Source organism: Bemisia tabaci, chromosome 7 (assembly GCF_918797505.1).
Source record: "Bemisia tabaci chromosome 7, PGI_BMITA_v3".
Classification (NCBI taxonomy): Eukaryota; Metazoa; Arthropoda; class Insecta; order Hemiptera; family Aleyrodidae; genus Bemisia; species Bemisia tabaci.
The window spans coordinates 38,739,992-38,767,470 of NC_092799.1; the positions used below are offsets into that span (position 1 = coordinate 38,739,992).

Sequence of the window (27,479 nt, forward strand, 5' to 3'; positions counted from 1 at the left end):
GAGAGCCACTGATAATTTCCTTTTCTACTCTGTAACTTATGGGGCACACTGTATGCAATCCCGCCAAACATCTGCCATTATTGCAGTCACTTGGCGAGTCTTTACGGAATCTCAAATCTTTAATTCACTTTTCGAGTCCGGTCTGCGGTATCATCTACACCACGTCACACTAGACCATAAATCTAAAACTAAAAGCTTGCAAGCGTAATTGAGTTCACCATATTCGCCGGCTGGAAAATTGGTGCAGCGAACCCTCTCCTCACGCCTTTTATTGTAAGTGCCTTCTTTACCAGGATACAAGTCGATTTCCAACGACCGGTAGACCACTTCAGGAGTGAAGATAAAGTGGCAGTAAAACAATTCTTTGGACTCTAGACAGTACCTGGAACAAAAAAAAATCACGATGATTAGTATGCAGCCGCAATACGGAGATACTTAAACGAAAAAATAATGAATGAAAAGCTACATGGAAGTGATTATTGTAATCTTCTGGAAGTAAGCATGGCTTAAAAGGCACAGCATTAAGGTGATTCCTACCAGGAAATGAACAAACATCGATAAGTCAAACAAATTTTGCTTTTCACTTTTTGTAAAATACAGCGATGCAACAGTGTAGAAGCATACTTCAGCAGTCGGTTGGCGAAAAAGCTCTTCCGAAACCCCTAAATTAAAGGGAAATGAGACTCAGCGAGAAAATTCCAGTTCCATTTCACTAATCAAATGCGATATCCGAAATCTGATTGAGTTTTTTAAACGTATCGTGGCACCGAACGGCAGTCAGAAATTCGGCAAGTCTAAGAATCACAAGGCATTTTTCTCATGATTTGTAGGAAGAAAAACAAAATCGAAATTGATTTTGTAATCAGATTGTAAATCAAAACTTCGAAAGTTTCGTTTAAGATCACTTCTGAGAGAGTGTTGTGATTTTAAGAATCAGGTTCGAGTAAAGCCAATTCGAAAGTGAAAAGCTCTACTTGTGGAAGCCAAGGAAATAGTTTCTATTTTATAAATTCCTTCTGAGTCTTTTTTACCGGTTATATTTATCCGTTTTGTAATATATGAATTCCCACTATCATTTAATCTCAGTGTTGGCTCAAAACTGGAAAACATGAACATCCACCTTTGTTACCTCATTTTTCAAGGCTCGGGTCATTTTTCGAGATGCGAATCGATTTTATTCTTTCCCTCCACTCGAAGTCCGGAAACAGCGATTAACTTTAATGATAATTTTTCGACGATAGCCGTGACAGACAAAACGATCGGTTAAAAATTAAAAATAACATTAGCACTGGCACAAGGTTGCCAAATTTAAAAATAAAACCTTCTTCCAAACCATAATGAACACGGAATTGGCGCGAGAATTACTGGAAAAAGTGGCAACTCCACGCGTGAGCTCAGGAGCCGCAACGCTGCATATTAATCTTCAAAACGGAGAATCCAATGCTCGGGTGGGGGGGGGGGGAGGAGAGAGTAAAAAAATGAAATCCAAATAAAAATAGGGGAAAACAACTAAAAATACGATGGAACCGGGTACGTAATGAATAAATCAAGCTTCCCCTCTGGTTCATGCGGGAGTCACTCAAGTGTGACCTGGAGGGCGGGCGGGGTTGGGAGGGGAAGGGGAGGGGGGAGGGCGAGCACCGACAAGAAAAATGATAATGGGATGCGGTTTGAAGACAGCGAAGATTTTGAGAGTCAAGAGGAACTTGACATTGGAGACTCTTTAAGTCTTTGGTCTCGGTGGAAATTCGATCGAAAATAATGATTTACGTTCTGAAGTCCGCTGAAATCGATTTATCATTAAGGTGTTTTGAATTCTGTTGTGCAACTTTTGGCACTTACGATTAGTTGCGTTTATGGTAAAGTGCGTATGCTGCACGCCCTCCTTTAAACATTTTCATCAGTCAGTTATTATAAGTTTATTCTCTACAGGGCTTCCTGATCACCAAAAAAAAAAAAAATAAAAATAAAAAGTACATGTTTATAAAAATTAAAAAATATTACAATATTTTTTTTGAAACCCAGTACTGGCCACCGAGCGTTTCCCTAATCTGCCGTGCTAAGGAAAAACGCCGTATGAACATTCGAGAGTTGCCAAATTTCCCTCGATAAAATAAGTATTTTTGAAGAGAGTTATGAATATTTTTCCGAAAAATTTTTCCAGAACTTTAGGTAAAATTGCTAACAAAATTATCACTTAGCACGGCAGTAATGTCCACGCACTAGAGCTTCCGACTTGTTTCTGCTTGATTTTACTACTCTGAATGGTTTGACTTTATCCTTGTTCCATCGGAAATGTCGTATTATTTCACATCCAATTGGCACTCCCGTGCACCCAGCTTGCGGAATCCGTCCAGGAAGAGGGATAGAGCGAAAAAATTACCCTGTGGTTAAATGTTTTTTTTTTTGTGGGAGTCACGTTTGAAGTTCTTTGATTTCGGAGTCCGCGGCCACACAGCGCCGCGCCGCGACGCTTTGGGAGCACAATGCCCTCTTTTAATTAGGAATTTGCATCAGTTATAGCCGCTTCTGGTCTCTGTCTAGGCGTCTCGCGAAATTCTCAAACATGACAGGGTTGCCTTTGTTGTCAAAAAGGAACGCCACGTAGTGCTAGTAATTGCGACGTTCATAAGGCATGGTTGCCGTTTTGATATTGAGAAAAATTATAAATTTCCGAGACAAATTGGACTTCATTTTGAAATTAGGAACTACAATTTCTGGCTCATCCGTAAAAACACTTATGGTATAAAACTAATGGTACATACGTTGTTTCTCATCTGAGCCAGAAAGTTCAGTTCCGAATTGCAAAATGTAGTCCAATTTATCTCTGGGGCAATTTTAATTGATCTCAAAGTCTTCTGATTTTTAAGTTTTTAAAGATTCAGTTCAGACCGCTCCATTACTTTTTCAGAGTGATGAGCATGCGCACGCTTTTCTTGCTAAAGGAATGGAGCACCAGACGCGGATCCAGAAATTTGGCAACACCGGATTCCCTCCATTTAAACCCATGTTAAACAATCGATTCTTGTCGGAGCACCTAGATCCTCCGAGAATCGATACATTTCCCTAGGTTTAAATGGAGAAAAACAATGTTGCCAATTTGCTGGATCCGCCAATGTGGAGTCAAAATAGCATGTTTTCGTTGCGCGTAGGCATTTTTTTGCGTGCGAAAAAAAGGGATAGAGAGCCACTAATTTCTTCGAAGGGTGACATTTCAAGGTTGGCTGAATAGTTCGATGATCCGAAAGAAGTTAGAGGGCAATTGTATTTCATGGGACGGTCACGCAATATTTCAATATTGGAATGGAATTCGTTTTTATCCTCGAATTATTATGCCTCGACTCCTTGTTAATGAAATGTTGGCTTCCGCAAGAATTTCGCAATAGGCTGATATTTTTTATTTCCTCTTATCGCCTTACTTGCGTCTACTTTTGAAGTCAACATCTGCATTTTTCCGCCCTTCCTACCAAAAAATTCTCCGTAGAGATTTCCCTACCTTGGAGCTTTTTAATTTTCGAGAAGTTTTATGTTTCAGATTAGCATTCTTACAACTGCAGAACATTGTGAGTGTTGCCGATTAGTGGGTGTAACTGGATAGTGTTCACCAAATGAACCATAAGAACCATAACATGTTTTTAAAGAATGAATTCCATCGAAAATTCTTCACTGTGCATGCAAAGTCTGCATCAAATGAGGAGAAATTAAAGACTGGCAATTATAAACTTTTAGACTAGTTTCTTTTGGAAGGACGGAACATATTCAATCTCCTCTGTGGTTCCTTTTTGTATGACTCTATACGAGTCTGACCACTAATTTGCAAACCAAGCCATGACATGATTTTTAAATTTACAATAGAGAGACATGCGGTCGTTAAATTAGAGTTGGCCATAAAAATCCGCTTTTTGTTTTCATAAGTCATAAATTTGTTAATTAAACAGTCTGCGCCAGACAGTTGTGGGCCTCGAAATCTCACACATCACGTGCGAAATATTTGCAACTGTGAGGCTGTAAGTGTAACAGCTGCCGAGAGGTTGGAGAAGGAGAAGGGGCAAAACATTTACAAGAGTCAAGGCAATAAATAGTGGTATTAACAAGCGTGAAATGCCTTTGACGCTGCACAAACACCAATTTAAAACGGCTGTATTTTACTGATCGCAAAATCCGTGATACTGATCCGCACTACCGGTTTTGAGTGGGGCTGTTCGGAATCAGAACACGGGCAGCTTTTCTACGGAAAAACGACGTATGAACATTCAGACATTGCCAAATATACACATATAAAATATTTATTTTTAGGAAAGTTGAAGATATATCTCCTCGAAAATAATTCGATACTTCGGATTAGATTGCATTAATTTCCTGGAAAATTGACAGAAAAGCATAATCAAGTTTTCTTGAAGATTCATTTCCTTATCAAAGGAAATTTTGCAACACCTGAAGGCTGATACGGGGTTCTTCTCAACACGGCAGGGGGGTGTGCTTATTGTGATACGCAACTCAAAACACACGCGTCCAGACTCAGTTGCCTTAAAACAATATCCATTCCACCCCTTATCTTTTAAATCTGATTAGAGAGCGGAGAGGGTCGAAGATTTCGGGGCTGATGCCTGTGAGAAAGGGTACCGCCAGGACGTGCGTGACGCCATAATTTCTGGTCCTTTATCTCGCATCGCATCAAAATCAACCCTTGTTTTCCTTTCAAACCTTTTAATTCCAGATTCGGCCACTCTGGCGGGTGGACGCATCTCCGGGAATGGGACCGGGGAAATTTTGATTCCCGAAATAAACCCTCGATGATCTGGAGCCAGTCTCCTTTACTGCCGTGCTAAGGAAAAACGCCGTGTGAACATCCCAGAGTTGCCAAATTTCATTAGATAAAATGTTAATTTTTGAGGAAAGTTAGGAATATTTTTCCGAGACATTTTCAAGAACTTCAGGTAAAATTGCCAACAAACTAATCTGAAAAATTGCAAGAAAAATATTTATAAATTTTCCCGAAAATTCGTGATTTACCAACGGAAATTTGGCAACGCCTGAAGGTTCATACGCCGTTTTTCCTTAGCACGGCAGCTTAGGTCGCCGTCATCGGGCGTTCCTCAGACAATGTGAGAAGAAATCAAGCTTCACTAATTGGATAGAACTGTATTCGGTCGTGCGTTCTGTTCGTTATAGGCCGAGACACATTTCTTTAAAGGAGGCGATACCGAAGGAAGTCGAGTCCTTTACCTCTAATTGGTCCGCCACCAAAAAGCCTATAAAATGCCTATCTTATGTATCCATCTAGGTGCTCGGATTAATGATTGACATAAAGTCGGTTTGTAGATTCCGTCTTTGGGTTTCAGAAGTACTACGTACTGAGTTTCTGTAATATCTGAATGTTTTTATTCTCTAACTTGTTGTTCTTTCCCATGACTTTTAAACTTTCCAAATTTCCTCACCGAAAAAGGGTTGAAAACATTTGCATGTTCACTTGTAAAACAGCTGTACCCTGAAGCTTTTTTTTTGGCCATGATACCGACTATTTTAACTAGGATGCACGCTGTTTTATTGCCACAAATCTGAGACAAAAATCGAAAGGAACGCTCCGCTCTCACGGCGAATGATACAACTATTTCAACTCGAGTGCATGCTGTTGCGTCATTTTGAATTGAAGGCGAAAATCGGAAACGAGCGATCCACTTTCTCGGCTCATGTGCATTCCTGCTTTAATTTTAATAAAAGGCGTAGGTCGAAAATAAGCGCTCTACTTTCACGGCTGATGATACAACTATTTCAACTCGAGTGCATGATGTTGCATCATTTCGGATTGAAGGCGAAAAGCTAGACGAGATCTCTACTTCCTCGACTAAGTTTATTCAGAGAAATAAACTCCGAAGAAAAAGCGCTCCACTTTCACGGCTAATGATACAACTATTTCAACTCGAGTGCACGATGTTGCATCATTTTAGATTGAAGGCGAAAAGCTGGACGAAATCTCTACTTCCTCGACTGGGTTAATTCAAAGAAATATACTCAATCAAAAATGTTCCTTGTGCCGTATATCCTTTCTTTCTTACTTTATCTACACGCTGAAAGAAGTTTGCCGTCGTTAGCTGAATTCTCGGTCTACACGAAAAATGAGGGAAAATTGAAGACAAGCAACGTGTAACTATCCACCCAATATTTTAGCGCACTGTTTTCGGCCTCAGCAAAGAACCTAATTAGGCTGCCCCTAGAAATGTTGGTCACCAAATCGTACCAAAATCTGGATTCGTCGGAGGGTAAAGCAACCTTTTTTTTTTTTTTTTTTTTTTTGATTATTTATTCAGCACATCTTTGTTACACAAATTTAGCACTTTTACTTTACAAATAAAATATAGATATCTTACAATTAGTCAACTAATGAAATGAGGTGGGGGTGAAGAAATATGAATAAATGAGTATAAGGTTTAAACTTAGGGGTAAAGTTAACTAACTGCTAAGACAATTACCTAATAACTTAATACTAGGTAAATATTTACAAAGACATCATAAAAACTGTACTTACAAAAGAATAGTTAACAAATAAACCGTGTACATACAGAAAGATGTCTTTTATTTCACTCATGTGAGCTACTAACCCTTATTGTAAATAAAGCAACCTGTTGGCAGTTATGTTACAAGTTTCGAAAAAAACGGAACGGGCTAAAGCAGAGCTACTTAGAGACGGTACATCTGTTCTTGATTAGGCCCAAAATTATTTTACGAGCACACCACCGCGGCGTGACATATACGCGACTCACACAAAAACGCAAGGGAAGGGTAAAATCGTACCCGCACGCGGAGGAGATAATTCATTAACAATTTAGGATTTTCCCCCGCTTCCTCCATGAATGAACTCAGAGGCAGCCGCTCCATCATTCAGCAGGATCCGCATGCCTAAGTAGAAACCACGTATTAACGCGCAACTTCAATTAGAAATATGATGTTCTTACCTAGCGTGACAGAATAATTGCGCAAGTTCGAGATGCTACGGGCCAACTCTACGGAGAGGGTTAAACATACGGGAAAGGCACACATAACAAATTGGGCTCTGATTCTTCACGTTCTCGTCCTCATTGGACATGCGTTAATTTTTTTCCAAAGAAATCTTACACCGCTGCAAGAGGGCGGCACACAGAGAGGGTATTCATCGGGTCTAATCGTTCATTTGACTTGTGGGCGCATTTCTTATGTTTCCTGCCTGACAAAGTCCTGCGCTGGATCTTAATATAGAACTACTGGCGCCGAATTGAGGATCAATCATAAATCAAGGGTTATTCGCGCAAAATAAGAAACCATACACGTTGCCGTTTAAATATCATGGTGGTAAAATTCAAAGCCTTACGCAGACGACAGGAGAAAGTGGCCAGCTTGAAGCGTACACAGCAATGCAATAAGAAAGGAAATTATAAGTATAAGGATGCATTAAATCTAACGGAGCTGTGGCTGTCTCTATTGTGACCTGACCCCTGTCATGCATGTATTCTAATGAGTCTTGGAGCCCAGGCCAAAATGGAGATGATTTATTTTGATTTAAATACGCTTGATAGCATCTGAAGGGAACCATAAGAATTGTGCAGAACCACAGCGGAAAAAAAAATAGGAGGGCACTTCAAGAGCTTGCTCTGTGACCAGAGGCAATTTTTTGGGTTAAGCACTATCTTTATGGTGCTTTCAGAAAAATGAATGCTATTCGAAATACAAAGAACATACAAGTTCGGCTAGAGTACTTATAGGTACTTGAATATTATGGGGAGAGTCAGAATGACATATCAAAATATGGTGCTCTGAAGGCCAAAAAGGGCAGCCAACGTTAAAGCAGAAAAAAATGGAACCGAAAATCTTTTGATTCCAATATCAAACCAAGATGGCCAAGAATGTTTGATGAGCGCTATTCCGCAAAAATGAGCAAATATCTGGCAAAATTAGCAAGTCAAATACGTGCTTCAACAACAATAGGTCGTAACAATCATAATACAAAATCACGCTGAATAATCTGAATTCATAGATTGGCTGCCCTCTTGAGCCCTAAAAGCTTCATGACCTAACCTCAAAAACCTACTTGTCCGCACATATATACGGAAAAAAGTGCATCCCGGAAAAAAGCGTCCACATCGGCAACGGTGTCCGATTGTTGGGGGCATTTCACGTGATATCATTCAAGTCTGTCCCCGCGGCAACCGCAAGGGGGGGGGGGGGGGGTTCAAGAATATCTGCGGCATGTAAAACATGGGCCTAATTATTCCTCGGCCAGACAGGAATATCGCGGCGCGCGACGGCGACGCGACGTCCGATAGATAACGAGGCGAAACCAGTCCGAGGAAGAGAAGAAAAAAAGCAACCGGCTTTTGATCCGAGATTCCCGGACCGGATTGGAGCCGGCTGTGGGTCACGAGAGCGCGGCTAGAAAAATGTGAATTATGAGCTTACCGATCCCTCGAGCCCTGCAATTACGGCCGTGGCTGGGCAGTGGGCAGCCCCGGAAAATTTATTTGCGGAAAAGTGAACGATCAATTAGGTACTTTACCAGTCCCTAACTGCGGATGGTTTATCAGAAGTTTGATTTAATTCGAATCCGCGGTATATTCATAAAGCGCTGGGAATGACGAGGGATTTAATAGGGTAGGGCGTGGTAGTTTTTCTGCCCTCAAAAAAGCTCATATTTGAATATCGATGATTAGAGCGCGAAACCACGTGTCTCCATTGTGATGTGTTTCAAAAGTTCCGTTTCTATTTTATTTTTCGTAGGAAAACAAGCGAACTTTAAGGTTAGTCTCCTTCATTATTTCTCGGGCATTTCGATGGTTTCAGTGGAACCAGGAATCCGGATTTAAGGTTTATCTACAGCTGCGTGAAGTAAGAAATTTCGCCGCGCAGGGGGCGCCACCGCTGTGCTTTAGAGTCCGTACAGCTCCACGTGAGTCCTTGAGCTTTTATTAAAGTTGAAGGAATTTCTGTTTAAATCGAAGAGTTATAAGTTCTAGCCATAACATTCTTCTTCCTATTGACCCTAAAAACAACGTGAAAAGTCATTTCTGAAGCTCTGCAATTTGATCCCAGAAAAAAGTAGGGTTAAGCATGATGACCTTGATGCAACCAATCGCGCTTGATCGCTCTCAGCAGTTGGCAGATATCTCTCTCCCACCGTGAGCTGTCTCTCTCGCACTTACAGATATCCCGTAAGAGAAACTGGGATCAATTTACAGCTTTTATTATTAGACTTTCAAAGCTCGCGCTTGTTTCTAAGGATTCCAGAAGTATGCTGCTAGAACTTATGAGTCTTAGAATTTAAGATACCTATTGTGATATTTAAATAATCACTGATTTCGGAGTCGGATTTTAGCAGCGCGACGTGGTGGATTTTTTCGGAACTACAGCTGAAGATTAACCTTAAACCCCCCGGTTCAATTTCTCAAACGCCACCGCAACATTTTCATCCGATCGGCCCGAATACAAACTCGTCAGGGAATTCGACATTCAGGGATCCGAACGAAACCGTCCGTTAATCGGATACGTTATTGGATCCCCGGCCCCCACTTCCCGCGAGTCGAGATCCCGTTAGACTTTTCGGTTGGAACCCAATAAAACGATACTGCCCGAGATTCGAGACGGGGTGGGTGAAGACTTACGAAATTTCAGTTCTCACCCTTTCCGCCGCGTCGCCGTGTGATCGTTAGTTTCACATCCGGATCAGAGACACCCCGCACCGGGCCTGAGCGTGGGTGGCAGGGTAGCGGGGTGCGCGGGGGCCTAACAAGGTCACAAGGCCTTTCAAATTAAAACGGTTCCACCCGGAATCCCTTCGGTTTTAATGTTTTAATTTATCGCTTTCCCTCGCCGGCCACTCTGGATTCGTGACGCGTCGCGCGTTGATATTACGATTTTTTTGTTTCTCCTTTTATTGTTTTTATTGTTTTGGCCTCTCTGACCTCTTTCGGGACAAAGCGGTTCCCCGGAACGGCCCTTAGCGCCGGACCGTTCAACCGGTTCGAGAGAAAAGGGATATTTTTCGGGACATCGTTGCCAAAATGTGTGATTGAGAACGGTTCCTGATTGAAATACGGTGTTGTATGAGTTGATACCAGCAACAGTGCCTGTCCTTAACGAGACTGAGCCTCGTAAATTTCGGATGATTTCACTTGTCTCGACTCAATTCATCCGAGAAATTGCTTTTTTGTCCTTGCGAAAAGGGTTCTGTTTAACTTGGAGCCTTTCGTGACGCAATGCATGATTCCCGAATCTCGTTGAGGAGTTGTTTGTTTTCCCGCTAAAAACTACTTTTGATTATTAGTTTCTTTCAGTGGATGGATACGCAAATTAAGTATGTTGGTGCGACATTATGCAGAGAAACAAAGTTATGAATTGTTGGGAAATAGTCATAATTTGAGACGATTAAGAATAAGGTACGGTAGGAATCCATGAGCATTCATCGAGCAGCTCTTCTCGAGAATTTGATTGGAACCAGTGGCGTGGCGTGAATAATCGATTATCGATATCTCGCCATTTGAAACTATGGTAAAGAATCGATTACTAAGGTGTTATCTGCAAACACCCCGATAATCGATCTTTTTTCATAGGTTTAAATGGCATAACAATCGATACATCGCGATTCACGCCACGCCACTGATTGGAACGCTCTAGTACCTGACTAAATAACGCTACAAATTACAAGTCATCAACGCGTTTAAAGGTCTAGAGAAAATATCCTACAATTACCCTTATCGGTGATAGGTTTGCTTCGAAAGGATAATTATATGAAAAAAGAGACTTATTGTTAGAACTTTCTGACCCTCAAACCAGCATTTAGTTTCAGCCACCTTAAGTTACGTTTTGCACTTTTGCAGTTTCTGCATTTAAAAGTGGTACGTTCCGAAGTAAAAGTTATTCACCGGAATAAGAAAAAGTCAAAATCATAACGATATGAAATTACTTTATGAGTCCATCCTTATACGTCAACTCCATTCAAGCAAGGAACATGACTGCATACACCGAACTTGGAATTTAAACGACGAGCAGCACCACTGAAGTTTACTGCTGTGTCCTGGGCGAGACCAATAACTTACACGGTAAAAGCGCAGAATAGCCCTCGTTGGGGGTAAGGGCAAATCATCACTGAGGCCCAAACCCACTTTAAGACATCGAGATGGAAGGGCAAGAGGGCGTTGTCACACCAACCACATCTATCAGCATTAAGACTTGGATCGTGTGTTGGGGGTTTTGCGGGATCCCTGATTGGAGATGTGAAGTTCACGATAGATCGGTGAGAAGGTAAGCGGTGAAACAGACGTATTTCTGCCTAACGGAACTATGTGCAATAAGACATGAGCCCTGAGACCCATAAGAATATATGCATAGCAAGGCTCACGTCATGAAGCACATAGTTCCGTTTGACAGAAATACGTCCAAATGTCATGAGCTGCCGGAACGGGGGTCGCAAGATGGAGACGATGACGACTTCTACCGTGGTAAAGAAAAACGCCGTAAAAGCCTTCAGACGTTGCCAAACTTTTTTGGATATTCCACAAATTTTCCGGCAAATTGGTGAAAGTTCTTCAAAATTTTCTGTGAATTTTGTTCGTAATTGATCTAAAGTATCCGAAAATTCCAATGAAAATGGTTCATGATTTCCTTCAAAAATAAGTAATTCCTAAGAGTAAAGACAACGTTCGAAAGCTCATAGGGCGTTTTTCTTAGCATGACGGACTTGCTCTGCAGCCAACAGTCCGTCCTATCACGACAGTCAGGCGCAAATTGTGGGCCCCAGGTCTGGTGGAGCCCCACGCCCCTCGCTCCATCATGCCCATTCGCTGAGGTCACGAGAGAGCAGATCTGCCAGGAGTCAAATTTTAATTTTCACGCTCGCTCCTGTCGTGCTCATTGCTTGCTGCCTCTTTGACGACGTCTCTCGCCGAGTTGCCGCATATGAGCTGATCATTGGAATTCATACACAAAGCGATAGACATAAAAGACAGAGATAAAATGAGGCGATCATGTCGATGTAGGCGGGTGGCTACGATGGAAAAAGGAGGCAAGAAATAGACTAACTAACGACGACCGACTATGGACACTAAATTCTATTATATCCCCTCCTACATCATATTCCCTCTTAGACTATAAAAACTACCAATTCCAACCGATAAGATCGCTCTATACTCCCTGTGTCTTCTTCGTCTAAAGCTTTGTCTATCAACAGCAAGTTGTCGATCTCGTGTGTCAAAAAGTTCAGAGTATTCGCACCCGTTGCTCCCTTAGTGTATATGTGAAAAAAGCTGTAAAAATAGGGTGTCTATAGCTTTCTCTGTCAACAATCAGCCCGCTAGTACATCTCGTGTGTCAAACAGTTCAGTGTATTTACATACGTTGCCCCCGTAGTACATATGTGAAAAGAAAGCGGATTTTATTTTTCTCTATCCTTTTCTATCCATAAAGTTTGATTCACCTCTAGCGGGCTTAACTTGTCGGTAAAATAGCAGCAATGTTGGTGGATTTGGAGATTTTTTCCCCGTCCCCGACGCGATAAGTAAAAACGCCTTCAATCAGGAAGATATGCCTCACGCGCTCCCTCGTGTAGTAATAGTGGTATCTGAAGGGTGTAGTAGTCAAATGGTGCATAATCGCATGTTTAATGAAGGCGCATCGTGCATTCGACGTCTGCACACGGTAATATATCACCCTGTCTGGCAGCAATGTCGGCGAGATGCTTCCCACTAAAGTTCGCTCCCCAAGTAAAGTGGCAGTAATATCGGTGGATTTAGAGATTATACCCCGTCTGCGACGCGATACGTAAAAACGCCTTCAATCAGGAAGATATGCCTCACGCGCTCCCACGTGTAGTAATAGTGGTATCTGAAGGGTGTAGTGGCCAAATTATGCATAATCGCATGTATAATGAAGGCGCATGCTGCATTCGACGTCTGCACAGGGTAATATATCACCCTGTCTGGCAGCGTTGTCGGCGAGACGCTTCCCACTCGACGACGGGCGTCGCGACGCCCGCCGGCAGCGTCGCGTCGCGTCGGGGTGCGGAGATCCAGAGCCGAGCCTGTGACCTGCACTTCATTCACCATTCAAATCGGGTATTGAGTCTTCATTCATACTTTCGTGCCGCCGAGGACTTACGATCCGATCGGACCACCACTTTCACACGCTTCGCTCGCCGGGCAACGTTGCCGAATTTAACCCAGTCGAAAATTTGAAGTTCTCAGAAAAAGTGAGACGTATGATTTCCGGATAAAGTGACAATTTGGCCACATGGTGAGCAGCCGGCTTCTTTGATGTGAGATGAAGATGCGGCCGAGGACTTTCGTTGTAAAAGGTGTAACGAGAATAACCAACGGCGGTGCATGGTATTACACACACTCCATGATCGCTCAGAAATTGAAAGTGCGCTGAAACTGCTGGGGGGCTTGAAATGTTAAAAAATTATATGGAGTCAATAGACGCTTTAAATCTATCATCAGGGACAACAAATACTTTTCACCTGTTGGGATATTAAATTACGATATTAAACACGTTATCCACACGAGGGATGTGGAAAATGTGTGTCATGATGGGAGAATAGCACTAAAAAATTTAAACTGAAATCTCATTTTCACAATCAGAAAAAGTTAAATCACCCGTTCACCGTTCATGAACATCATTCATCAACGCAGACGAAATATTTGAATGAAGAAAGTTTCAGGAAAAGCATGATGTTTTACGACGAAGACTGTGTTATCACAAAGTGAGGATAATCATTCAAGCTTTCCAAATTTATATAAAAGTGGTAGCAATATACTCACGTGTTTAACCCGTGGGTTGTGTCTACAGTTAAACGGCAGGACCGCAATCATCTTGTCGAGCTTCAGCTATCGTTATCATATTACTCATCTAATGTTTTTCTTATTTCCTCAAACTTGTCTATCGTCGTCATAATAGGAGTTGCCGCATTTATTTTAAATCAAACGATTATTCTATCAAGTTCAATTGCGCTCCTGCACATCGCCAACCCATTTGGCTTGCGTTACAGCGAACGCAAGGTTAAAACTTGTCGGAATCCCTTTTCCTTCCGAGGAGGAGGCCGTAGTTTTTAAACGATTCTTTACCGATGAAGATGCACACAATAGACAGAAACATTTTAATTGTCCTGAAGCATTCGCATTAACCTTGAAGTAAAGCACGAAGTGTCACTCCTTTGGAAGTTTCCTAGGAATGTAAGAATTGCAGTGAATGTTTTCCATTTAATTACAATATTAAGTTTTTCATCAGATCGAAGTAGATTGTTGCTACTCGCAGCACGCATAATCACAGAATGCTCTGGAGACCCCGTACTGGTTTTCCAAGCCATGGAGACAACGGTGACCGAGAGTTACCAACTTTTTTTTTAGTCCCATGTCACCAATATTACACTGGAAAAAAAAAACACATTGGATCTAGAGTCCAGACTCTTGAAAACATTGACAAGAAAAAGGACTCTTGATTCAATCAGATTTAAGCTTAAATTAAAAGGAAATCCGCTCAAATGAAGAGGCTTGGTTCTTGATTTAAGCTTAAATCTGATTGAATCAAGAGTATTTTTTCTTGTCGATGTTTTTAAGAGTCTGGACTCTAGATCCAATGTGTTTTTTTTTTCCAGTGTACGATCATTTTTCGATGTGATCTAAATGAAGAGCAATGCAAGTGTCGATTTGTGTAGGTTGCGCAAAGTTGCGGTGTGAGCATCAATGAACAAAGGGGTTACAGTCTTATTGATTAGTCCACTTCAGACTCCAAAATCGCTCACCGCAACCCACAGCTTGATTCCAGCCGACAAACAACGAATGACGAGGCGCGGTGACAAAAAATTGCTCTAATCTCACGGTATTACCATCTCAATTTATTAGACTCGACGGGACGGTTAAGATCAATGACACGATCGGCCGACTGTAAAGGTCACGCCGTATCTAACGACGAGTAAAGTTCAAGACACTTTCGCACAGAGGCACAGACCCGATTTCAAAATCGCTTGGTGAGGGGTAGGGGCGGCTCGGCGGTTTAAAAATTGATTTTTGTTTCGGTTAATTATTCCCAAGGTCAAGCTCATCAACCAGGCATTGATAGATGCAGAGACACAACGTCGTCGCCCAGTTGACAAGGAGCCGTAACTTTTTTTTTAGGATGAGCTGTGTTGCCCATATTATTCCATGTTTTCCAGGGCTCATGTGGAAAATGCGTTACGCTCTGATGTTTGCAGAGCGACATGAAGCGACGCACGGAGGGCCAGCAGCCAAGTTTAGCCGGTCAAAAGTCCTCAGAGGCGCCTGAACTTACTAATATGAGAGAATGTATGTTTTTAGGGGTAATTTAGGTCGCTGAATCCATATTTTGGGTTTCTTTTAAGAAATTTTGAAGTTTTTGATGAGAATTATTAAAAAAAAATTGCTTTATCAACGGGTAATTAATAGCAATTTTTCACTCAAATCTTCAGAGGTACCTGAGATTGTTTTGTGTGAAGAAATTGGTTTCTGAGGGTTATTTTAGTGAGTAAATTACAGTTTTGCTTTCTTTGTTCAACATTTTTCAGTTTAAAATTTAAAAAATTTGAAAAATGATGATTTATCTCTGGGTAATATATGGGAATATATGTCGCGTATTTTTCAGCAGAATTAGCATTGCATCTCATCTCGCCCAACGAAAATATTCATAGCCCAGAAAACTGCCGAAAACTGCAAGTGAACCAAAGAAATTCTCAAATTTCTGAGTGTGCTTTTACTTAAAATTGACAATTTGAACCCTTCAGACATGTCCAGAAAATTCAGGAGTCGTCTGCATGTCGCGTATTTTTCAGCGTAATTATAGTATTGAATCTCATCTCGCCCAACGATTATACTCATTGCTCAAAAAATTGCGAAAAATTGCGAGTAGACCAAAGAAATTCTAAAATTTCAGAGTGTGTTCTTACACAAAATTGACCATTTGAACCCTCCAGACATGTCCAGAAAATTCAGGAGTCGTCTGCTTGTCGCGTATTTTTTGGCGGAACCAATGAAAATATTGTTTTGAAGAATGCACTTCTTTTGCCAGAAATTAGAAGATAGAGAGGCAAAGCCGGAATAAAACCTTGAATTAGAAAATTTTATTCAGAATCAGTCATAATTTAACCCCAGAAGTCGGGCAGCAATTGTATGGACATCTATAATAACAATATAAGTAGATTAGCGTAGGATAGCGCCATTATACGGCATGCTTGCAATTTGGCAACACTGTCTTTCATCCATATGAACACATCTACGATAGAATCGATATATATCGAAAATCCTAACCTAGAATCGATTTTCGTTAGTGTATTTACAATGAGAAAGAGCATTGATGCCAACATGCAAGAATCGCCAATGCCTGGCACGTGAGTGATCTAATATAAGAAATTAGCATAAAATCCTCGATCTTGCGTCACAAAAAAATTCATAACTCACGGTAAGGCAAGAAAAGGCAAATGAACCAATGAAAATTTAGATGTTTAGGATGTACTGAACCACATGGTAGCGGTCCGTAACCTTACAGATCTTTACAGAAAATTGCAGACCACTTTAAACCTAAAAATTAGGACATTTTCGTGCCCAGTTTTTAATTTTGTGTACCAGACTATACAATGCACAAAATTGATAAAAATACCTTAAAGTAAAATGAAAACATGTTAATCTAACTTGGTAAAACACTCGTTATGTTGGGAAACACTCGAAGGTTTGTGGAACATAACCTTTTGGATGAGCGTTGAACCAAGCCAGCATATAGGATAAATAAACACACCACGCGCGCTCGGGAAAATCTTGGCATCGCAGTCTTATTAGTGATAAGACCCCCAAACCCAGTGATGTACAGATACTCCATGATATACCTCATCGCTCAGTGGTGTCTATTTTCGAATTTTCCGGACAAGCCAAAATGGACTTTTGTCCAGCTAAATTCGATTCCTGGCCCTCTGTGCGACGCCCAGGCAAAGATCCGAGGCTCGCTAACGGAGACAAATCACTCTTCGGTTCGATCCCGTTCAAAGTTGCCGGATTTTCCGATACAACTTTGAACTTTTTTGGATACTTTATTAAGTTTAGATGGGGGAAAACGCTGATTTATTACCACTATCTGGCAACTGTAATCCCGTAGTTTCAAGAGAGACAAAGCTGAGCTGTCTAAAGAGACACGGAAGACTGAAGGGGTATGAAGGGACTCTACGGGGAAGCGGATGAATGCAATAGACAAAGGAGGTAGGTATTAGACTAACTAACGGCAACCCACGAGCGACCCTATGGTTTGTCCATAATTTTCTCCCTTAGTCTAGAGGAACTACCCATTTCAACCAACAGGATCGCTCCATACTCCCTAGGTCTTCTTTGTCTATCGATTTGTACGTCAATTTATTACAATCATCTAGAGGAACCACCCATTTCGACCAATAGGATCGTTCCGTACTCCCTATTCTTTGTCTATTGCTTTGTCTATCAATTGCAATCATCAGACATAACCACGGTTCAACGTTACAAATCCTTTCGTAAACGGTATTCTTACTAGGAAACTGCAGGATGATTTTTACAATTTTGACAGCCGAAGCTATAGACAAAGAATACTCACGGCAAATAAGACAACACTGTTTCCAGCGGTTTGTTAAAAAACATGGAAAAATTCTGATAAGGAGGCGAATTTTGAAGCTTCAGGTGATAAATTAACCGCAGTGAAAAATTAGATTCCCGTGTTTCGCTCTACGAAAATTCGGCGTCCAGCCGCACCCAGCGTTAGATCCTCGCTCCTTTGGCGGAGAGAGTTAAAGAAACGAGACATGTCTGCGCGGGATCCGAATAGATCGAGTTCAGACTCGGATTGCTCTTTAATATTCAACGAGAGTGATCATGATAAAGTAGCACTTTTCCCGCTCAAAAGGGACCGGGACTCGGTTAAAACGTGGGCCACATTCACGCAATGCGGGTTTTGCACAGTTAATTAAACTCACTTTTCAGAGGCGGATGATCCGAGGGCAAGCCACGATGCCGGGCTGTCATTTCAGAGCGTTTTTAAATGCAAATCACGAGATCTAGAGTGATTCTTCGGTTACGAGTTTTTTTATACACTGAAAAAAAAGTCTCTTAGGTCTAGAGTCCAGACTTTTAAAAAATTTGACAAGAATAAATACTCTTGGTTTAAGCGGGTTTTTGCTGGAATCGAAAGGAAATCCGCTGAAATTCAGAAGCTTGGCTGTTGATTCAACCGAAAATTCGATTGAATCAAGAGTATTTTTTCTAGTCAATTTTTTTAAAAGTCTGAACTCTGAATCCAAGAGACTATTTTTCCAGTATGCAAAAGGGCACGAAGAAAATGAAGCTCTAATAGACATAATGGACATTTCTACTCAAAAAGTGTGTAACAGAGCAAGACAGTAGATTGTAAGTTGACACGGTGAAAAAGACAGGGCAAGTTCAAAAGTTAGTTTCAAAGTTCAACACCTCAAGGAGAAAATATGTCCGTTTGAAAGTTCTAACTTCGGCTCGTGAAAAGCACCGAAATCTTCGTCTGGGTAACTGAATTTTTAAGTTTGTGACCAAACTTTAATTGACATAACCCATATCTTTGATAAGTAATATGCGAATCATACACAGAATGAAAACACAAAATAACCCAGGCTTTCGGTTGACTCTAGAGTCTCCCAGTCTCTTGATTCTTTTCTGCATTAAATTCATCGCAAGCTGTACCAAAATCAACACACACCCTGGATTGATTTATGCTTCTCTTCCTGTATTAACCAAAAGTAACACAAGAACAAAATGTTTTTATCAGTGTGGTTTAAAAAACACTCTGCGTTATCTGAACCGAAGCGCAACCGACGAAGTTTTCTCCTCCGAAGGATACTTCCTGGACGATGTGTGATACGTGAATCGTTAAGCAATGTTTCAGCAAGCCAGTGAGAGAAAATCCCTAAAAGACTATTTAGTGTAATGCTCAATGAAAAGATAGAGAATAATCCTCTGAAAGAAAAGGAAAAAATGTAACTTTCCGACGAAAGTTTGGCGCCACGGACAGCTCAGCTTGCGTGTGGCCGAGATATAACAACCTTCCAGGTGCACGACCGCTCGCCCTCAGCACGTCTTCCGTTCGTTAAGTGACATCGCTATCGATTAGTCGACAAAGGACGTAACTGACACAGGAACCCCGTGGCACTTACGTCCTTTCCGGACACATAGTTCGATTCCTATTTTTCTGTTCCCCGGCGAACTTGCGCAGTGCAGCGCACATGGAAAAAATGAAACAGTCCTGCGTCCAAACTGGTGTCAATTAAGGCGGCATTTCAAAAGGTTTCTGCGGGGGAAGGGGGAGGGGGGCATGGGTTATGATGCGCAGGGGGTTAATCAAGTCGGAACATCGCAGCCTTGTCATCCCCAGGCCGGACGTCCACCTCACGTAGGTGCCCGAGCAAAAAAGGTGGAACAGGCAGGTTCCTAGTGTCCACCGTCCAAAAAAGTCAACGACGGTTAATTGAAATAATGACTGTTTTTTTCATTAATTACGGTGGAGGGTCTTTATAATTTCATATCGAGTTGTAAGGCCTATCATTTGTTTGTTTTTGTGGCAAGGTGTGCTAAAAAGAAGTGAAAAGAACATGGGATGGTTTGTATGCAGGAATGTTGCATGGAGCATGTGGGTAATCTTATATGTATGTAATTACCTTGGATTTCGGTTCATTAAATCAAGAAAGTTTGCTGGCAAATGCAAAGAAGACAATGCTTTCCACGTCGTTGCCGAAGATCGAAAACTCTTACGACATTAATGAAATTATCAAATTCAAACCATCGGTGCAAAGCAAGTGAACAAAAATCGACAGATACCGCAGATATAGATACAGATACCAGGTACAAATACCATCACCATGTGATACCGTGCTGGTTTCGTTTGATTTTAATTTCTCTTTCATTTTTGTACTTTACTGTTTTTAGCGGTTGATAATGCGGTGTCGTAAGAAACCGAAACATCCCGTATAATTTTACGTATTTCAGCCTTGTTTCAGCTGTTTCCTTGTTTTCTTTGTACAAAAATCAAACGATTGACAAAGTCAAGACATAGACAAAAATGGCAATTGACGCGTTGGGCTGTTCCCAAAGACATTTTTTCCGGAAGGAAACGAAATCACAACCTCAAACGCGATTTTAGCCTGGAAAAAAAACCGGCAAAAATAAAGAAAAACTTCCCCTTGGAAAGTCAACGACCCTCATTCTGACGACTGCCCCCATTCCACGGAGGCTCGTTAGACGCAACAGGTTGCGAATACGGGTGCAGAACCTGTAATTTGAGGACATGATGGATTGGTCGGCGAGGGGATGGAGGGGGCGGGGCCGAAAGGGCGCGCGGAGGATCAGCAACAGCTTTTCGACCTCGAATTCGCGATGCGTGCGGGCGTGCCGCCCAAAGGGAAGACCCTTCGCGTGACTGCAACACTGTCGACACTCGCGAAACCACGCGTGACTCCGTGTAATTGAAAGCCGAAAGGGCGAAATGAAACCTTTTCGCGATGTACCGACCTTGACGCTTCTTGTTTGCAGTTTGACACGTGATTTTCGCTGGAAAAGTTGGCCCGGGTGGTAAAATTGCAAAGGGGTGCCGTTAGGACCGGAATTGGCTCCACCCTAATTTTCTCTACGTTCAGCGTTTTTTAATGTAATCTATGTAACAAGAGTGATTGAGTTTAACTGTCATTGCATCATTCTAGAGTACTTATAGTAGGGAGGATGCGGACAAAGTCGGTAATTTTGAGGTTATAGCTCTTAGGGCCCGAAAAGGCAGCCAACCTATGAATTCAAATTATCCGGAGTTATTTAATAACGCAAGATAATAATATTAAACTGCATTTTGTACATGTTTTTTTGCAATAGGAGGAAAGATTAATATAGGCCAAATTATCCCAATACTTCGTTGCGCTTTGGTTATAAAAGACATGAAACCATGAAATATTATTGTTGATGACTTTTAAATACTTTCGGCGATATATTCACTGGAAAGTTTCAACGACTTGGCTAAAACCAGTAAAATGCTTCTATCGTCGAGAAAACTTTTTCTTCACTCGAATACTGTGTGGAACAATTGCTATATTCGACAAAATACCTGAACACTAATTGGAGACTTTCCCTTTCGTCCTTTCTCCTATTGAAAGTTTTGATTCTATCGAGCTTTTTCATTAAAATTTCAAAGCATTTTCACCTGCCTCTCGTGGACGCCGAGCTTTCACTAATACTAAGAAAGATACAGGAGAAGGAAAATCAAGGAAGCGTGGAGCTAGTGACACGCGACAGTAACTGACGAAGGATCAGTCGTCGTCCCGGCTGACAGAAGAGCGTAATTACACATTTGAGATGAGCCCGGAAAACTATTGCATTGTATGGACGACATGGTTCATTGCAGAGTGCAGATACGCCCTTACGCCAGGAAGGTGACGTCGTGACGCATGGGTGACCAGGCTCCGATACGGAATATTCAGCACGCTTCGATACGCAACTGGCCGATTGGGCTGGTCGATCAACCGTGCTAACCAATCACTAATCAGCGATCATGGTCCAATTCGTTAGACACATCTCGGGAGGTAGTAAGTATTGTTGGTACAAACGGAGAGACGTTTTTGGGCCTGGTTTTTATAAGTTTTCTCCCGAATCAGAGCGACAATTCATTGGCAGCATTAGAGCGGAGCATCGCGAGCTCACGCCTCGTGCCACAGCGCCTTCAATTTTGCAGATGCAACACGGACATCCATCAGGCACGAATAGTTGTATCCCTGCGCCGTCATCAACTCGCGACCTTTCCCTTGCTCTGTTCCCATGTTGTGTTGGTTTCGTCTGTCTTATTTGTAGTAGTGCTTCAAGGGCTACGTTAGCAAAACAGCCGGAGATAGGAGAAATGTAATAATCAAGCCTTGCTTTTTACCTTCCTCCCGAATCGAGTGATATCTCATCGACAGCATAGAGCGGAGCATTGCGAGTTCACGCATCGCGCCTTCAATTTTGCAGATACGACACGGACATCCATTAAGCATGAATAGTTGTATCTCTGCGCCGTCATCAAAGCGAGTCCTTTCTCTTACTATATTTCCATGCTGTGTCGGTTCCGTTTGTCTTATTTATAGCGGTGCTTAAGGGCTACGTGAGCAACACAGCCAAAGTATAACTTTTGGATTAAATTAGTTGACCAAACTAGTTATCGGGTAAAAAAAATGGGTCAAAAGTCTGGCTACCGTACGGTGGATGGAGTCAATAGGAGGGGTCGAACAAAATTTGGAAACTTAAATAAACGCTTATAATTCCGTTCATACAAAACTTTGAGGTTCTAAAAGTGGTTCCATTGGTTTCCCGTGCAATTTTCTTCTGGAGGCACCCCTTAAAATTTGAAATAAGACGAAGTAAACATCAAAATTTGCAGTTTTAGTCGAAAATTTCATGTCCGACTTCTCTAATTTCCCCGACGACTGTGAGCCGGTTCCTTTGGGATTGCGTGCATCGGGGATGTTCCACCTTTGAAATTACGATGTCGACGGACTGGACTATCGCGAGCGCGATCGGACCCCGGCATGGAACCGCGGACGAGGACTGCCGTGCTAAGGAAGAACGCCGTATGAACATTCGAGAGTTGCCAAATTTCCTTCGGTAAAATGTTCATTTTTGAGGAAAGTTATGAATATTTTTCCTTGAAATTTTCAGGAACTTTAGGTGAAATCGCGAACAAAATGATCTGAAAAATTGAAGGAAAAATATTGACAAATTTTCCAGAATATTCGTGATTTACCAGAGGAAATTTGGCAACGCCTGAAGGTTCATACGGCATTCTTCCTTAGCACGGCAGCGTGGTCGAGGACTTACGGGCTCATCCCGGAATGAGTCCCGCGGTGTTTACAATCGACGATCCCTGGTCTAAGTTGCGCGTTGCGTGGACTAATTAGCTACTTGAACAGGCTGTTTACACGGTGTGAAATCCTCATCTCCCGATAGACGATCGCCGATCGCCGCTGGAGCCCGGTTCTGATCCGGGCGCACTTGGCCCAAGCCTCTGGGATCGGTATCGGGACGCCCCTACAGCTCTGCCGGATTGAACCGGCGATATGAAGACTATACAGGTTGACCTAGAGGACCTATTTAAACAGAGTATGGCAATTTGTGTGCAGATTTTTCATTGATCGCGAAAAATGGGCTGATGCGGTGCGCTTACAGCCATAAGTAAACAAAGAAAATGGAGACTCCACGTAACCGAGAATTCCTTCTGGACGAAATTCGTAAAATTTTTAATGAAGTTTTTTCTGAATTTGAACGACGAGAATGGACCAAACTCGTGAAAAAGGACTACCATTTCGATGTAGGTATTTGAGGTCATCCCGGAGCGCTAAAAGTTACGCAGATACACCATGTATCCTGAGCTTTCGTCAATAATCGCCGCCAAAATTCAGGGGAAAAAACGTTGATTTCCTTAAAAATTCCGGGGCATAGCGCTGGACACTTACGAGGGTAGAAAATCGTTAAGGATTGAAAGTCTTTTTTTTGACCAATAGATGAAGCTCCTGCACACTGGAAAAAAACACATTGGATCTAGAGTCCAGACTCTTAAAAACATCGACAAGAAAAAATACTCTTGATTCAATCGGATTTAAGCTTAAATCAAGAACCAAGCTTCTTAATTTGAGCGGATTTCCTTTTGATTTAAATCTGATTGAATCAAGATATTTTTTTCTTGTCAATGTTTTCAAGAGTCTGGACTCTAGATCCAATGTGTTTTTTTTTCCAGTGCAGTCTGTCGATATAAATCTGGGATACTCTGCATTTAATATCGATTAAGGAGGATTTGGCAAGTGAGACTCATGCGGCAGCCACCCTCGACTCGATTGGATCCAGACTCGGGTTGCGTTTTGAGACAGGAATGCGCGTATATGGAGCCGTGCCAAAATGGCGAGAGAGCCTTCGTCTGGAAGCTGGAAAAATCCCGCTTCCCGCTCTCACCACGGTAAATCCGTCTCCTCGGAAGGGGGGGGGGGACAGCATGACGGAAAATCTTTAACGATAACTAAATTACATGGTATTGTCGCATATATTGCAGTGCTAAAAAGGGTAGGTAGGAGGACTCGTAGGATCACTTGAACGCTGGCAAATTTTCTCAGTTCACAAGTTTATTTTTCGGGAAAGCTAAGAATGAGTTTCCATATTGAGGGCTACGGAACAATTACCAGTCACTGGTAAAAAGAAAACATTGGATCTTGAGTCCAGACTCTTGAAAACATTGACAAGAAAATGTACTCTTGATTCAATCAGATTTAAGCTTAAATCAAAAGGAAATCCGCTCAAATTAAGAGAGCTTGGTTCTTGATTTAGGCTTAAATCTGATTGAATCAAGAGTACATTTTCTTGTCGAGTGTTGTTAGGAGGACTCTTGGTCACTTGAGAGCCATTTTTAGTTCGTTTTTTTTGGAAAGTAAATGATTTTCCAAGTAGTAAGGAACAAGACCATGGGTCGTGAATGGTTGACTATCGATATTTCCTCATTTGAAGCTGTAGTAAAGAAACGATTATTAAGATGTTCATTACACGAACATCCCGTTTATCGATCTTCATCCGAAGGTTCGAATCGCAGATCAATCGATACATGTAAAGCACACCACCCCCCCCCCTCCCGGAAAATACTGCCTAACATATTATATTAGCGGAAACAATGCCGAATTTCCCGCATTCTTCAGTATGAAATACAAAAGCTGGTAATTTTAATGATTTCCAATTTCACATAAGAGCGCTCTAATGGCGCTGTAATGTATGAAAAAGTTTCAAGTTTCAATCTCAAAATTACAAAAAAATCAAAATTTTTTCTTCGTTCTGCAAAATCGTCAGTTTACAGATAGATGGTATTGTCCCGTAGCCACCAATATTTCAAAATCACCCATTTTAATTAATGATGTCCTTATAGATGATTGGGCAGATTCAAATACAGAAAAACTAGCCTATTTTTCCTGTGACGCTTCCAGCTCGAAGTTTGAAGTCTCGTTGACACTTTGAACCAGCGCATCGGGTAATCATCCACAAAGTCTCTTTAACTAGTCGTTTATAAAATAAACTGGGAACGTGAGCAGATAGCGGATGATTTACGAGGGCATCTCATCTGTGATGAACCGCCGACGCGCAAGATTCTACAACTTCATTCATCAGATAAGGAGCTAAGGACTCGTTACAAATAATCTAGCATCTTCGTGCGACAGGACGCCGAGAAATGAAGCCTTTCGAGTGGATACAACGGATACCTCATTGAAACAGCATTGCACATGCGTTGTTTTTACATGGATTCGACTTCAAATGCGTCGCGTGGGCTGTAACCGCGCATGCGCACTAACTGTGTTACCGATTCGAACATGCGTAGACCGTGTTTTCCAGAGATGACAACATTCGAGTTTCAACTCAATGAAGCCGTGGAGATGTCAGAGTTTTAAATATGGGAAGCAATCTCAGAGACCTCGCAGTCATGTTATATTCCAAGCTTGTTCATTACTACCCACTTAAGTAGCTTTCTACTGTGTACAAGGAGGAAAATCGAGCTACAGCTGTTCGAGGTGATTTTACCATCTTAACGGTGGTGGTTTTCGAGAACAATTCGCTGGTCATCAATCGATTTGAGAGTCAAGATGAATCGATGCGATCCAGGGTCGATCCTGGCGGCTGGAGCCTAATTTTTATCGAGCAAATTTTCAACACAAGGATTTGGTCACTACAGTCCAAAGCTTTGGTCGATTTTACACAGAGAAAACTGACACAAAAAATTAACCATGCAACAGTTCGTGGTTCTTCGTGTTTTACTTACAGTATGAACACAACATTTTGGATATTTTTTCTCACTGTGTAGAAATGCGTTACGGGCAGTGGCAATTCTTGAAAGTTGGCAACACTGTTTATCCTCCTTTAAAATGTATGCAAAAAAATCGATTCTTGGTGAGGTAGCTTACCTCACCTAAAATCGATATTTATAATGGATTTAAATGGAGGGAAAACAGTGTTGCAAACTTGCAAAATAGCCACTGGTTACGGAGTGAACACTGCAAATCGAAAGACGAGATCGAGCAAATACAAAGAGTCGTATACATCGATACGCGAACCCAGGTCACGTACTGAGCATATTAGGAGAGGTAAAAATCACGCAGGCGGAATATTTGAGGTTTTGACTTACAATAGGCCCACGAGAGGGAATAACGGCTGAGATTCATAAATCACCCTACCGTCAAAAATGACTGATGGGTTCATGGGTTCAAAATGTGCCAAAAATTGCTGAGCTCAAGACACACGTACCTGAAACAAAAAAGAAAAGAATGAAAATCAATTTCACGGAATATGATGAAAAAAATATGAAATACGAGGTAGTTATGGAGAATTATAGAGGCTGGATGGAAGATGTAGCGGGGGAGGCAGGTGAGGAAACAATAACTCCAGAAAGGAACTGTGTAAGGCGCAACATTCAAACGGTAGACCACAAAAATCGTAAAACTGACGAGATTCGGGCGAACGAATAAATTATGACTGACACGGGTCGTTAAAGTTACAGATTAACTTTGTTTCAGAGCAAGCTCCCTCGACAATAAACACTCAACTGCTTCGCCAAAACAGTGTTGGTCAATCGTCGGAGCACAGGGAGCCCTTAAAGTACCAGGGACCAAAAGAGTTTTCAAGTTTTACATTTTTTGAGTTGCTGGATCTTGAAATAATTAGATTCAATCAGCATGTGCTGTTAGTTGGGACTATGCCCTCAAAATTTAGCACTGGCCTTTCATACAATATCAACATCTGAAATTAAAATTATCTGGAGCTTTCCTCATGTTACGTACAACGCTGTGAATATTTAAACGGGAGGCAATATCAATATTTTGCTAATGCATAGACCCCCTTAAGTTTCTTTCACACAATAATTTAAACTTAATTGACCTCGATTATTATTCTCAATAAAGGAACGGGATGAGACCCAGAAAATCACACTTGACACAGGCACACATTTTTGAGACGAAAGAGAAGAATCGGGCATGATTCAGATTAGACCTAAATCTAGTTTTAGTCTAATGGTTTTAACAGTAAATACTCTGGGTTTTTGACCTGATGAAGTGCATGTCTATGTGATTTTCTCAATGCCTCAAATATCGAAATATTTTTATGTAAGGCTTAAGCTTGCACGTAATTTTGTGGTACTACCCCAATTTTGTAAAAATTTGTCCCCAATTTGTTAAACGATGTGGGCAATTCCAATTAATCGTGGTAGTGCCGCAAATCAAGTTGGGGTGAGTAGCCTAATTTATTCGGTTAATACCACGGTTAATTGGAAATGCCCACATCATCAAACAATCCCTACCTCTTTCTTTCCCGTGTCAAAAAAGGTACGACAATAACATTTGCTCGCAGAGATCACTGCTTTGGGCTCTCTCAGTTCTTATTTTTAGCTGCAAAATTATTTTTTCCAGCAATTAAACAGTGAAATGTAAGTATCACGATGGG

At 41.6% G+C, this 27,479-nt stretch overlaps 2 protein-coding genes across 3 annotated transcripts in view; both read right to left on the bottom strand.

Annotated features, from left to right (window-relative positions):
- Positions 1 to 26,831, bottom strand: LOC109044114 (uncharacterized). The gene is made up of 2 exons (XM_019061654.2): positions 26,170 to 26,831; positions 1 to 382 (listed from the first exon to the last, which is right to left on the bottom strand). The coding sequence occupies exons 1-2, from the start codon at positions 26,241 to 26,243 to the stop codon at positions 151 to 153; spliced, it is 306 nt and encodes a 101-aa protein (XP_018917199.2). The 5' UTR covers positions 26,244 to 26,831; the 3' UTR covers positions 1 to 150.
- The window catches only part of LOC109044113 (protein amalgam), a 381,462-nt gene that overhangs the window by 159,050 nt on the left and 194,933 nt on the right, over positions 1 to 27,479 (bottom strand). The window lies entirely within an intron of this gene.